Genomic DNA, 14,423 nt, shown 5'->3' on the forward strand with positions numbered 1-14,423 from the left:
GCACTTCCACTTGCTTATTTTTGCTTTTGTTGCCTGTGCTTTCAGTGTCACATCTAAAAAAATCATAGCTGAGACCAATGTCAAGAAGTTCTTCCACTATATTTTCTTCTAGGAGTTCTACTGTTTCAGGTCTCATGCTTAAGTCTTAACCTATTTTGGAGTGATTTTTGAGGACAGCAATCATTTTCATTTTTATATTATTAAAATATGTCCTTTAGTAATGTTGGTATAATGCCTGATATAATAACAGTACAGGAATTAATCCTGTCTTTTATTTGAATGGCCCCAGTTTTCTGTCTGTCTCTGACTACTCTTTCAATAGTTCTCTTTTACAAGCTAAACCTGTAAATGGCAAACTCAACCCAATCTGGTCCCTTTTTTCACATTTCCACTCCCCTCCAATCTGCCTGGTTTCTTTCACTCTCTCTAGTCTTCAGGTAGTTGTTTTCTGTAGTGTTGTCCATTGATTTGTGCTTCCCTCAAATTCAAATGTTGAAGTCATAACCTCCATTACTTCAGAATGTGACCTTATTCAGAAATCAGGTGATCACAGATATAATTAGTTAAGAAGAGGCCATATTAGAGTCGAGTGGGCCCAATTCAATGTGGCTGCCATCCTTGTAGAAATGGGAAATTTAGACACAGACTCCCATACAGGGAGAACACCATGTGAAGATGAAGGCAGAGAACAAGGTGATGCTTCTACAAACCAAGAAACGTCAAAGGTTGCTGGCAAACCACCAGAAGCTAGAATAGCGGCATGGAACACATTCTCCCTTGCAGCCCTCAGGAGGAACCGGCACTGCTCACCCTTTCATCTCCAACTTCTACACTCCAGATCCATGCCAGGAAAAAATTTCTGTTGCTTAAGCCTCCTAGTCTGTGGTACATTATTACGGCTGCCCTAGCAAACAGATGTACTGTGAACAGAGATTATAATGTGTGGTTCATTAAGAGCTTATTCCACCAAATCGGAAGTAAAACTATCTTTACTTGCCTCAGAATAAGTTCACCTTCTCTCTGTCCTTTAGTTTCCTTATTTGTAAAACAGGGATAATATCCCCTAGCAATTTTGGAATGATAAGGTAGACTGATATATGTGAAGCACTTAGACAATACCTATAACATTGTATGCTCTCAATGGTTATTAGCTACTCTTGTCCTTCACTCATTTAACTATGTCAGGCTCTGTTATAGGCACTCCAGGTACATCGCCGAACAAAACAGATATAAATTTCTGCCTTTATAATGCAGTGAAGCTTACATTGCAGTGACAGCATATAGAAAATAAAATAAGTAACTTATGTAATATGTAGGCCATTAATAAGTTCTATGAAGAAAAATAAAGCAGAGACTGTGGATTGGGAAGGCTGAGATTGGATCAGGCCATCTTTTATAGGGTAGTCCAGGGAGGCATCACTGAAGGAGGGAGAAGAGTGAGCCATGTGCATACCTGGAGTAGCAGCATTCCAGGTAAAGAGAACAGCAGGAGCAAGTGCCCTGAGGCCAGAGCCTGCCTGGAATAGTCAAAGAACAGCAAGAGGGCCAGTATGGCTAGAGCAGAGTGAGAGAGGTGGAAGGCAGTAAGTAGGAGATGTGGTCAGGAGGTAACAGGTGACCAGATTGTACAGGACCTCAAAGGGCTTTGACTTTTACCTTGAGTGATGTGAGAGTCATTGGAGCTTTTAAACACAGGAGTGACAAGACCTGAGTTACATTTTTATCAAAGCATCCTGACCACTATGTGAGAGTAGGTTTGATAGAGGAAGGGGCTGGGAGGGAAGGCCAGAAACAGGGAGACCAAGTAGAAGACCATTTCTGAAATGTAGTCTTGGGATCACATTGGCTCTGACCAGGGTTGTTCAGTAAAGGAGGAAAAACACAGATGCTATAGATGCTTTAACAGAATTTCTGGATGATTTGAATGTGACATTTGAAATAAAGAGAGGAGTCAAGGATGACACTGAGGTTTGGGTCCTGAGCAGCTGCAAGTGTATTTCCATTAATGGAATCAGGGAAGACTTTCAGAACAACGACTTAGAGAAGCAAAGAACAGAGTTGTTGTTATGGTTGTTCTTCCTCTTTCTTATTATTGTCATTATTGCTATAATGAGGGTAGTGTCATCAATCCTTTCCCCTTTATTCTCAGTCTCATCTTCTATCAGTTTTCTTCTTTTTCTAGCAGGTACTCAGTGACGGCACACCTATGCCATGATTTGCTCAGCACGTTACATCTAGCTGCTCCCTTTTCCTACTGCGATCTAGTCCCACAGACAAATAAGTGGACACAGCACATCTCTTTCCCAGGCACATAACCTTGAATCTCCCCCTCTGCTTCTATAGTCACACCTTCTCGCTCTCACCACCACAGAAAACACCTGCCTTTTCTTCTTTTGGAAAAGACACTGGTCTTTGCTTTTTCTCATTTTAGCCATTTTTCTTCCTCTTACTACAATTTTTATTAATCCTTGCACCACTTCTTACCCACTAACAATACTGTCTGCTCTCATTCCCATTAATTCTCCTATGACATCTCAATATCACAATAAATCTCCGAACCTTTCTTCCTGACTTATCCTTTACCTTCGGTCCCAGTTACAACTCTTTGCAATAGGAAAAAGTCATTTGATGTCTGTGGGTCTGTTTGCTCCTCTGTAAAATAAAGGCATTAAATGAGATTATTTCTAAAGATAATTTCAGCTTTAACTTCTGATCCAACTGATTCTGCGTTTAGCTCTTCAGTGATTTTTCATGTGTGGCAAGTTCCATTTCATTTCCTATTTCCTAACTCACTTTCAAATCTCTCCTTTCATTACTTTCTTATCATTTCCAAAGTCTTGACCACATTTTTCATCATTATTTCTTACACCAAGCCAAGTGATTTTTACCACACCTTAATGATGGTCAAAAGGGAGTGTTTTGTGTTGTGTTTTACATTTTTCCTAATGCTGGCAAGCAGAATGATAGAAGGATAATGTTTCAAGTCTGAAAGAAAACAACCTCATTCAGACTTTCCTTCACCATGAATGAGATCTTCTTATGATTGCCTTTGAGAAATCCGTGATTGAAAAGTTTTGTTAAACACCAGTGACAAGCAGCTAATAGCATAATATCTGCTTTGATTTTCTCAGACACACTCTAAGTTTTCATCCTCACTTCTCTGTGGTCCTTCACCTTTGACTTCCTTTATCATGTAACTGCCAATTTTGATCGGTTAATTGAAAGAGGAAGAGTGACAAGAAAAATAAACAATTTAGCTCAGTGGATTGCCCCCTTTACAAATAAGGAAACACAATTTGTCCTTCTAGATTTCAGACTAAGCTGATAACATTTTAAAAATCCTGTACAGAAAGGTCTTTTTAAATGCTTTTATTTGCCAAAAGTTTTGGGTGATTTTGAAATACATTAGATATCCCATTCATTGAGGAAAAAGACAGTTTATTCCAAAACATTCTTTCATAGTCCTAAACTGATTTTGTCTATCAGAGCAAAAGGAACAAAGGTAAAAATCCACCTGAAAAAAGATCTTTGTATCATGGAAATTATGAAGCTGGATTTCTTAGACATTAAAGAAATTCACAGACCCACATAGTTTAAAAATTTAATTTTTAAGATTAAATTTTCACAACACATTATGACTGTAAATGAGTTACCTGAATACCAATTATTACCTCTAGTTATTTTTAGCAAGGGAGCTGGACTTCACTTTACTTAATGCTAGCTTATAAATTTAACTTTGTAAAATTATAGTGGAAATGTGTCCTGGCTAGCTGCCTCTGCCCAAAGCAAATGTCATCTCCCCTAAGTGCCACAGTTATATCTCCCCGTCCTCTGAGCTCCACTGAAACTTACCTTGTATCCTTCTTGTCCCCCACGCCTTCTAAATAAGAGTCTCTTGCATCTATCAATATGGGTTGTGGAAGAAAGGAAGGTGCAGAAAAATAAATACGCATCATAGTTTAATTAGGAAAGTAAGGGCTTTGAATCAAACCTAGCTTTGTATCTCACTTCATCTATTTATTCATCATGTGACAATAGACAGTTGAGTTAACCCTTCTGACCTTAGTTTCCCCATCTTTATCATGGAGATAATGAGACCTTCTTCATTGGATATTGTGAAGATTAAACTGGATATGATTATATATCACCTTGCACATAGAGGCTCTCAATTAAAAACACACTTCTCTTTCTTCTATTCTAGCATATCATTCATAGTCCAATCCTGCATCACAGTTGGTTGAATGCAGGTCTGTTTCTAGGCAGCACATTTTTGAAGGCAAAGTTGTTCATCTCTGTATTTCCTGCAGAACCTAGGGTGATGAGCTGCATAGTCTGGAGGCACAGGAACTGCATATTATACTAAATTGAGGGCTGAGCCAGGATGGCCAAGGCTGTGAAGCAATTATCCATGGATTTGGTCATTTGGGCTCTTTTGGTAGTATAGTTCCTCTCATGAATTTCCACTCTGGTCTTAAAACAGTCCATCATGTTTTTAAATTAGCTTGCACAAAATACAACTAATTTCCTAGATTCTTTGGCAACTGATCAGAATACTATTCTATGTCTCGCTATAGAAACTCCTGCAGGCATATTGACCATACCCTGAGAAAGACAAAACTGAATGCACTACATGATGCTGGGAAAACAAGTTGTGATGAAAACAGCGCTGAGTCAAATAAATATAGATTATTAACTCCAGCTTGCCCTTGACTGGTCATGAGACCTTGGACAAGCTACCTATGCTCATTAAGCCTCAATTTAACTTCTTGACATCTCAACTATAAAAAACAAGGGTATTTTTTGCTTTGTTTGGCAATTTTGAGGAAAAACAACAACAAATGAGAGATAATTCTACTTTAGTTGTTACACAGGGTTGTTGGGTAGAGAAGGAAGGTGATGCCTTGGAACAGACTTTAACAACTGTGAGGCAGGATAAAAAACAAGTCCTGAAAGCCATCACTTTTTGACCACAGTGAGCTCTTCTTTTGTAACGGTTCAGGCTTCTAACCTTATTTCCTCCTTTGGCAACTGACCAGCTCACGCACACATACTAGTGATGAAATCCACATAACTCCATATCTTTTCCTCTGCATGGCCAAGAGTTTCAGTGCAACAGGAAAGTGCTGTCATGGATCCATCGTGCAACACATACAGTGCTGTAAAGCAAAGGCCTCGTCCGCCTGCAGGCAGCAGGAACTGCACGCATTACCCTTCTGTCTGATGTACAGCCTAACTGCTTCATGCTTCTTCTCATGTGTTGAGTCACAGCTTTCTTGTAGAGTATTTCAAAAATACAGCCCCAAAACAAAGCATAATCGAAAGTCATCCCAGGTGAAAGTGGTTGGCTTGGGGGCGGTCACACAGTCCTTTCAGTTCAGGTAGAATCCTTGTTTCTAGGTCATTTGACCAACATCATCCCAGGCTCCTTAGGGAAATCAGGAGGGGGCAGAAGCAGGCTGACCAGCTACAGGCTACACACAGAAGAACGAACCTTCCCAAATTTCTGGAAGAAATCTTCTTGTGCCCGGGCCAAGGCCTCTTCGTCAATGTAGACAGCCGGCCTCTTGGCCATGAGGAAATACTGCACCTTCCTCAGATTCCAGCCCATCACATACTGGAGCCAGCCGCAGACAGCCGCGGTGGAGCGGCCCACCCCAGCGTTGCAGTGCACATACACGATGTGTCCCTTCTCCAGCAGCGCATGCAGCAGGCACACCGCCTGGGGCAGCATCTGTACTCGGCCTGCGGTGGGGAAAGCACAGCACACATGTGAATAACTAAACCACCAGATACCACCGCTGAGCACAGCCTGAAATCACAGGGCTGCACACGGCCAGGCAGGGATACGAGAGTTTGCTTTCTTTCTGCATTGTGAAGGAAAAAGTGAGACCATTTTACAATCTGCTAATAGCAAAGTGGAAAGAGCATTCCAGAGGCCAGAGGCTCTCTCTAATCCTTCCCTGGGTATTGCTGTTCCTTTGGGTGACTTCGCCATCCATGCAAATATCCCTCCAAAGAAAAGTGACCTATCGCCTGTCATCAGAATGCACTTTCACATGAAGTTTTTGCAGAGATTGGTCAGAATTTTAGAGGATTCAAAAAAAAAAGAATAGTTGTCAGGTCTGGCCACCTGAATTTCAGTAAATCCAAAAGTATCTTCCAGCTAAATGTAAAACACAGAAGCGGCCCATAATAGTTAAAGGATTCAATCTGTTCATTCAACATACACTCATTTTCATTTGTTCAATGGAATGGCTAACATCATTCGATACAGATGGATAACCAATTGTTCATTTATTCCCTCGAGATACAATGAATACTAAAACTGATTTAATTTCTATGTTTTCAGGAAATTATATAATTTGGGGTTTACTTCAAGTTTACCATTTTGATTATTAGATTATTCAAATATCTTCTCATCACGCCAGGAGAGGACATGCTATGCCCTGCTGAGGCCTGGTAGACTCTGCTCCGCTCTCTCATCCCGTGGGACAGAGAAGTGCCCCACAGTCACTTCCTTGAGCTCCTGGATGCCTGAAGTTTCTCCTGCTCACAGGTTCTCAGTACAGAGATATTTTGTAAGTTGGGTTTTTTGTTTGTTTTCAGCGGGTGATCAATGTAAATTATTTCAAAGGGAAAGGAAGAGGGAAATGAGAAAGCCCTCTTTTGAGGGCTCATGACTTGGCATTCTCTAGCTACAGGAACACAGTGGCCCGAAAGGATCCTCCAACGGTCACACACAAGAGTCCTGTGTGGCTTTCACGTTGCCATCCTTATTGGATGACCAAAGAGATGGGAACACCCCTCCCTCAAAAGATTTCACCTGGGGATCTGCCGTGAGGCCCAGAATTCTCCCATGACAGCCACTCCCATGTTTAGACTTCCCTCTTTAGATGTCCTTTGGTGAAATACAAGTGCCCCTGAAGGAGCCAACACAACACACTGAGATGAGGCATCAGCACCTGAGAAGGACAGAGTTTACCAAGGACCACAATGTGGCTTGAAAGGCCTCTCACTGGCCATTCCACCCAGCCAGGCATCATCCTCAGTTTCAGGCTCATCAAGCTCTGAGAAGGAGCAGAGTCCACATGGAAGCCAGGATAATATTCTAATCTTGTTGCTGGAGCTCTGTTAACCCCCTAGTGAAGAGATCTAAGACTGCATGCTCCACACAACAGTTTAGAACGTTTGTACCTGGAATGCCTTCAGGCAGGGAGGACACGGTTTCAGTTCCTTGAGCTCCATCCCTCTCTGGCCTGTTGCCATACACTGTTGTTCCCTGCCTGGTCCCCATGGGCATTTGTATTAGAGTTACCAGCTTCTATGTATATCTGATTCCTCATAGTCCAAACTGAACCATGAACTTTAACCCATCTAAACCACCACACCTGATTCCACGGCACCGTGAGATTACAGCGAGGTGGGCCTGCCACTCAGTTACTCATGGTGCCCTCCTAGAGGCACTAAAATATCACTGGAGATGCAACAGGATGGTGAGAGCATCATGTGTGACAGCAAGATGTCTCAGCATGTCTCAGGGAGAGCACTGCATGGCAGATCCACTATTTGCGCTGGGGGATCAGAGGACCAAAACCTCCAATGTATGATGGATCAGCCCTGCTGAGAATGGAGAGGCCTGCTCCACTGTGGGGCTTCTGTTCTGCTGAGGGTATGAGGGGTTCACTCCAGGGAAAGCTGGGTGGGAGGAGAACTCTGCTGCTCGAGCTGGAAGCGTAGGTTCTTCCTGCTCCTGCCACAGCTAGCATCACATGGCAAGCTCCCTGCTGTGCCTGTCTCTCCAGATACTATGTGCCTTGGCAGGAAACAAAAAAGAATCATTTAACGTAGGTTCAGGCTTGCCTCAGATGCCCAGTATGTGAATAGCCCACAGTGGTCATTTGCAGTAGGAGCTGCTGGCCTCAGAATCCCAGCCCCTGGCACTCGGCACATACAACATCAGTGTAACCAGCCTGCAAACAAGATCTTCCCTGGTCCCAGTCAAGATCCCTTCCCCAGACCTGTTCTCTAGCCAGAGGTTCCCCTAGGATGGGTCTGCACCAAATAGCACAAATGATGCAATACATTCCCCTTTTCATTTTATGTGTAAAATATTCTTCAAGAGGTATGTACACAGTTTAGAAGTTAAAAAGGGGCATGTGTTAGTTTGAGGTTCTGTGATCTCAGGCACACACTCCTGAAAGGTACATGTCAGCTAACATGCAGAAGCTCCCAAGGCTCCCAGCCTCACACAGATTTCAGCATTGGGCACAGCCATCAGTGATCTTCTCCCGGAATCACTCAACCATTGCACTGAAGAATGAGCAAATGTTTAATCAACATAAAGAATAAATACTTAAGAAGGGTATCAGAGGCCAAGCGCGGTGGCTCATGCCTGTAATCCCAGCACTTTGGGAGGCCGAGGCGGGTGGATTGCCTGAGGTCAGGAGTTTGAGACCAGTCTGGCCAACATGGTAAAACCTCATTTCTACTAAAATTAAAAAAAAAAAAAAGGCCAGGCATGGTGGTATACGCCTGTAATCCCAGCTACTCAGGAGGCTGAGGCAAGGGAATTGCTTGAACCAGGGAGGTGGAGGTTGCAGTGAGCCGAGATTGTGCCACTGCACACCAGCCTCTGGGAGAGAGCAAGACTCCATGTAAAAAAGAAGGGTACCAGAGAAGTAACTGGTCCAGGGTGCCCACTCATCTCAGCCTGGCCACAGCTGGAGGCCTGGTTTATTTTGATCTCCTGTGACTACAAATCACCCTCTTTGGTTGATGGTAGATAACATTTATTGAGCCCTTTCTACCTTCCCAGCACTCCCGTAAGCATTTTACACGCACTAGCTCATTTACAACCACCTCTTAACAACTATGAGGTCAGCCCTGTTGTGATCTTCAATTTATATATGAACAAATTGAGCACAGACATTTGCCCAAGGTTATTCCTTAAGTGGCCACTCAAACTCAGCCAGTGTGACTCTGAAGCCACAGGTCTTATCCACTGTACTGTGGTCCTTCCCTAATCCACCTGGTTAATGGTATTTGTTGGCCCCCATCTTGTCAATCTGGATTCTTAGTCAGTCCCTCTGCACTCACTTACCAGCCCATGCTGCTGCTCTTACCCTGGGTGAGAATAATATCCTCCTTGAGGATTAACACCTCTGCCCCACCCTAGAGGAGCCCTCTCAAGAGGACCATGTCCCTCTGCTTGAAACCCATTCTAGGAAGTCTAACCTAATATGTGACCCACTAAGGAATAAAAAGAGGGTCCCCAGGAAGGTTCATCTTGATGTACCCAGCTCAACAAAGCCAGTGTCAACCAGAGCAGCTATAGATAGGCTCCACATAGAATTTAATTTGATAAGACATTTCCACTCTTAAAAACAATAAAACCTCAAGAAAAGACAGAAATCCAGATCTTTTAACATAAAGTATTCCAAACTTTAAATGTTGACAACTAAGTTGAAAAACTGTAAATCCTTTGCAGGTCAAACAAGACATTCTACCCTCTGAGTTTCTGACTCTGTAATTTAATACAGGCCCTAGTTCTCAGTAGACGCTCCATACACACTCATTAAGTCCATGAATAAACACAAGACTAGAAAAACAGCAATAAAAGCCTATTTGATCTGAGACACTACTAAGCACTTCTAGCCTAACCTGTGGTTCACACCAGCTCCAGGCTAATCTGACTCTGGACCAACCAAAAGCTTCCTGAAAGCACCATTGAGCCAGCCAAGGTTGTGAGGAGAGGGAGAGGTAGAGCATTTGGGCAGGTAAGTCAAGTAGCCTGAGGTATTAGGGCCTGAGATAAAAGAGAGGGGTCAAAAGGCCCTAAAGATATGCTTTATCCAAGGTTGATCCTGAAAGAAATCTGCAGCTTTCAGCCTTTCTCTTTCTCTCTTTCTCTCTCGCTCTCTCTCACACACACACACACACACACACACACACACACTTTCCTTTCTTACTCCAGGAGCAGATATATGATGAATATATTATTTGGGGGGCATATTTTTTTCCATCTTTGAAGTGTAATATAGATAGGATCTACATTATCTATAACATCCTTTGGTAGAAACTTAAAGACTTGGAACTAATCCTACAATTCCAACTTTGTGATTTTCAAAGCCCTTTCATATCAATTATCTTATTCTACTGTTATAGTCCTGTAAGGTGGAAATTACTATCCTCATTTTCTTAATGCAGGAACTAGCCTGCCGATATCCTCCCAGCTACCCAGTGGTGACAAGGCTTACGCCCAGTTGTCTTGGCTCCAAGGTCAGCATTTCCGTGCAATGGGAGAGCTGAATTCAGTGTGTTGAGCGAGGGAAAGGAAGTCAGACTTTGACAACAGAGGGGTAGCTGAGGACTTCATGAAGCCTGTGAACTCATTTGGGAGGCAAGGGTAGACATTTGTTATAAATAGTGCTGCAGTGACAGAGGTCAAAACACAACCTGAATACCTTCTATGCAAAGAAAATTTTAACGAGCAGATTTGTTTCATTTTGTTTTGTTCAGGTGAGTGTTAGATTTGGCAGATTTTCATTCCCTAGGTGAAAGACACAAACCAACATGTTTATAAAAGATTTTTAAAAAAAGAAATCTACACCACCATTCCACATATGACAAAAGCATGCAAGAGTAAGGATCGATCACACGATTGATTGTAACAGGTCTGTGACAACTAGCGGTGACAGTCAAGCCTAACAAACTGTCTTCTTTCTCAGACTTCAACTAAGAGCATTATGCTGCAGCTCAAAACACTTCCAACTGGGTTTTTCTCTAGAGTTCTAAAAATATTCAGCTGATTAATCTATGTGTTCATTGGGCTAATACTGTGAGCCACAGACATTGGTCTATTGGTAAAAAGTTCCCCTGCCACTCAGAAGTGGTTATTAACCCTTAGATTACACCCCCAGGTTAGGCCAAGCCAAAGAAATCCATTAGTCGGTCTTATAGCTGGGCCTTTATCATGTGGAAGCTTGCATTTTGCAGCTCAAATGCCGCTGCACTGTCTCAGCCTGAAAGAAGCTATGCTACTGCACTAACAGTTACGACTGTGACCTGGTAACCCACTGACCGCAAAAAAGGTTCGTGAATACAACTACAATGGGTCCTTGGGGATACAGTTTTCCCTCAGGCTTCTGCAGAGTCCCAAACTATCAAGCAAATTACCTATCTGTCAGCAGAGCCTTCAGGTAATCAGCGTGTAGGTTGGGATGGGATGGCGGGGGATGCGTGGCACAGTTGGCAGCCTAACTTCTCCCAGCCTCGTCTCACATCATTCTCCAACAGGATAACAATGCTGTCAAATCAGATTCAGAGATGCTAACATCAAAATGCTCTCTGGAAGCTACAGTCCTTCAAATCCTAACTATCTTCTCTGTTTTGAAACCAGGAAAACCAGCTGGACAAGGTGAATATCACCTAGATTCAACCAGTGTGCATCTTCGCAAATGAAGTTTTTCTTTTTTTCTTCCTTGAAGAAGGGCAGAGCTCTTACAGCTAAATCATGCTTCCTTAGGTCAGGTTACCAAGAGGAATAACCAGACTGTCAGCAGCTCTCTCCACCTTCAGGAACAAACATTATACCCCATCCCCAATGGCAATTCAGCTCAGACACAGATCAACAAAGGGGCCCAGCCTGGCCAGGAGGACCACCTGAGATCCATAAAGGGCTGAGGTGGGCAAGGTCCAGAAACGTAGATTTCCTGTGGTCCTCATGGTTTTTTATCTTGCAGACCATTCACTCTTGGGGAGACAAGCTACTTCCCTTGCAATTTGTAGGCTCTGCCTAACTCCAGATGATCATGAACATAAGGGGTTGAAATTGCATGGGTCTGAAGAACCTGCCTGAAGCGTCTGTGTAAGAATGCAGGGAGAAGCTTCATAGCTGGTAAAGTTGCTGTCTGGAGCAATGTTCTAGGTCCGACTGCCGGCCTTGAAATTCAGAATGGGCCTCTTTTTAGTTCTATGACATGGGCAATAACTTTTTCATGCCTCAGCCTCTTCGTCTGCAAAATAGAGACAGCTACAATATCTGCCTGGAGTCTTATTATGAGAATTAAATAAGCTAATTCTTGTAAATTGCTTAGGAGAGTGTTTTGTACATAATATACATTTGGGGGAAGAGGGCTAAAGATAGAAACGTCTCTGAGCTGGATATCACTGTCCTTTCCCCAGCAGAGGAGGTCATCAAACTCCTTAGCCTCTCCCATTTCCGAAGCTCTCTGCTGCCCCCTGCTGACAGCTGCTTGATACTATCGGTGTAACTTGGTTCTCTCCTCTGCCGACTGTAGTTATCTCTACTCCTCTTCGACAAGTACCCTATTCTACAACCAGGCTAAAATTCCTATCATTCCTCTAAAATTCCATGCTTCTGTGCCATCGCCTGTGCTGCTGCTTCCCCCTAGCATGCCCTTTCTCCCTCCACATCTACCTATCAAAGCCATGCCCACCTCAAGTGCCATGGCATTCATGCAGCCTCCCTTTGTCGCTCCCCAGAACGTGCTCTTCCCATGCATAACCCTCCTCCAGCACGGTCCTCACTCCTCTCTTACCCATTCCCCTCTGTGCTGTAATTAGTGTCGAACTCGTCTTACTGTACAACTGCTTCTTCCTGCTATAGGATAGCGTCTAAAGTCCTTTTTGTCGCTCAAATCCTACAGGATCATCTTTCCTCGTTCTCTGATCCAAGCCACATTGGTCTTTCAGTTTTTGCAACACTCTGTGCTCTCTCCTGCCACAAGGATTCTTCTAAGCTGCTGCTTCTGCCTGGGCCACTCCCTCCACTCACTCTTCCTCCAGCCCATCCTCAGATCTTAGCCCAAACACTACTTTCCAAGAAAACCCTCTTTGACCCCACTTCTTGGCCTGATTACCTGTACATAATCTCATAGCAATATCTATATATTTTTCTAACAAAAAATTCATCACAGTTTTAAACTTCTATTTTTAGTCATTTGATTAACATTTGCCATCCCTATAGGACAATGTGCTCCGTGGGGGCAGAAGTTGTGCCTGTCTTTCTTTACTGCTGTGTTCCTAGCTACTAGCATAATGCCGCATACCCAGTACATACACAATAAATATGTGTTGAATGAATAAACAAAGAAGCCACATTAAACAGAATCTTAGCCACAGTGTCAAAACATATGTATTATATATATTAAATCTAAAATCTTATATTTATTCCATTTCTACCATTCATTTTTAAGATATTAAATTATAGATAGACAGACAGCAAGGGTTTCTCTGAAACACAGCAAGGAGGCAGAACAGTTCTGATCCTTACCTTCGGTGCTCATATCTGGTGTTGGCATCCAGATGTAGGCCAAGCCTTCTTCCCTATATAGTTTAATCATAGTGTCTGGAGTCATGGGCTCTGGGTAGCGGTTACAGCCTGAGGAATTCTGTACAATATCCCATTCAGTCTGGAAATTCATTACAGCTGTAATCCCCAATTCATGCTTCAGTTTGATGGTTACATGTTCCACCTGACGAGGGCAGCTACCCAGCCAGATATTTGGTAGAATTCTAATGAGAACATATGGAGACAACTATCACTAGTGTTGTTCTGATTTGAGGTTTAAGGAGCTGCATAAAACATGTAGTATTAAAATATAACTAACCTTTAAGTCTGGCACAGGAAAAGCTAGATATTTTAGAATATGAACACCAATGTTATTATTGAAAGAAAAAGTACTGGTGTTGCTGCTTTGGGGAAAGCAAGTATTTCAATTAACTAGAACGCCAGGAAATGGACATTTGCAAACCAAATCAAGCAATATATTAAAATAAGTCTACCAAGTTGTACTTATTCCATGAATGCATATATGGTTCCACATGATAAAAATCCATCAATAGACTTCAAATGCTAACAAATTAGAGGTGAAAATTCCTGTAATTATATAAATAAATTCTGAAAAACAAATTTCAGCAGGCATTCCGGTTTAAAAGTCTATGTAAATATTTCAAATAGTATGAGACTTTTAAAATATGCTAAAGAACAGAAGCTAAAAAACAACAGACTTCTTTTAATAAGATCAGAATCAACATTAATTCCATTAGTACCTAGCAGTGTTCTATAGGTTTCATCTAATGTTGCAAGGTAAGAAGGAGAAATAGCAATATAGTTCCCTTTTGGAAATTATCATTGAGGTTTATTATAGAAAAAAATAATGAAATGAAAAAGTTAAAAACTCAGAAAAATTTTAATAACCCTTTAGACAAGAACCTAAGGAGAAAAAACATAAAACACGCTTATCTGGCCGGATGCAGTGGTTCACACCTGTAATCCCAGGACTTTGGGAGGCCAAGGCAGGCGGGTCACCTGAGGTCAGGAGTTCGAGACAAGCCTGGCCAATTCTACTAAAAATACAAAAATTAGCCAGGCGTGGTGGTGGACACCTGTAATCCCAGCT

The 14,423-nt window shown here is 42.4% G+C and overlaps 1 protein-coding gene across 2 annotated transcripts in view; it reads right to left on the bottom strand.

The window, feature by feature from the left end:
- Positions 1 to 3,587: 3,587 nt before the first annotated feature.
- EPM2A (EPM2A glucan phosphatase, laforin) overlaps positions 3,588 to 14,423 on the bottom strand; it is a 124,482-nt gene continuing 113,646 nt past the window's right edge. For both annotated transcript variants that reach the window (XM_063605517.1, XM_024929011.4), the window contains 2 exons: positions 13,295 to 13,536; positions 3,588 to 5,742 (listed from right to left, as the gene is read on the bottom strand). In XM_063605517.1, the coding sequence (XP_063461587.1) occupies positions 5,465 to 5,742; positions 13,295 to 13,536 (520 nt within the window). In that variant the 3' untranslated portion in view covers positions 3,588 to 5,464. The remainder of the gene's footprint in view (positions 5,743 to 13,294; positions 13,537 to 14,423) is intronic.

Source organism: Pan paniscus, chromosome 5 (genome assembly GCF_029289425.2).
Source record: "Pan paniscus chromosome 5, NHGRI_mPanPan1-v2.0_pri, whole genome shotgun sequence".
Lineage (NCBI taxonomy): Eukaryota > Metazoa > Chordata > Mammalia > Primates > Hominidae > Pan > Pan paniscus.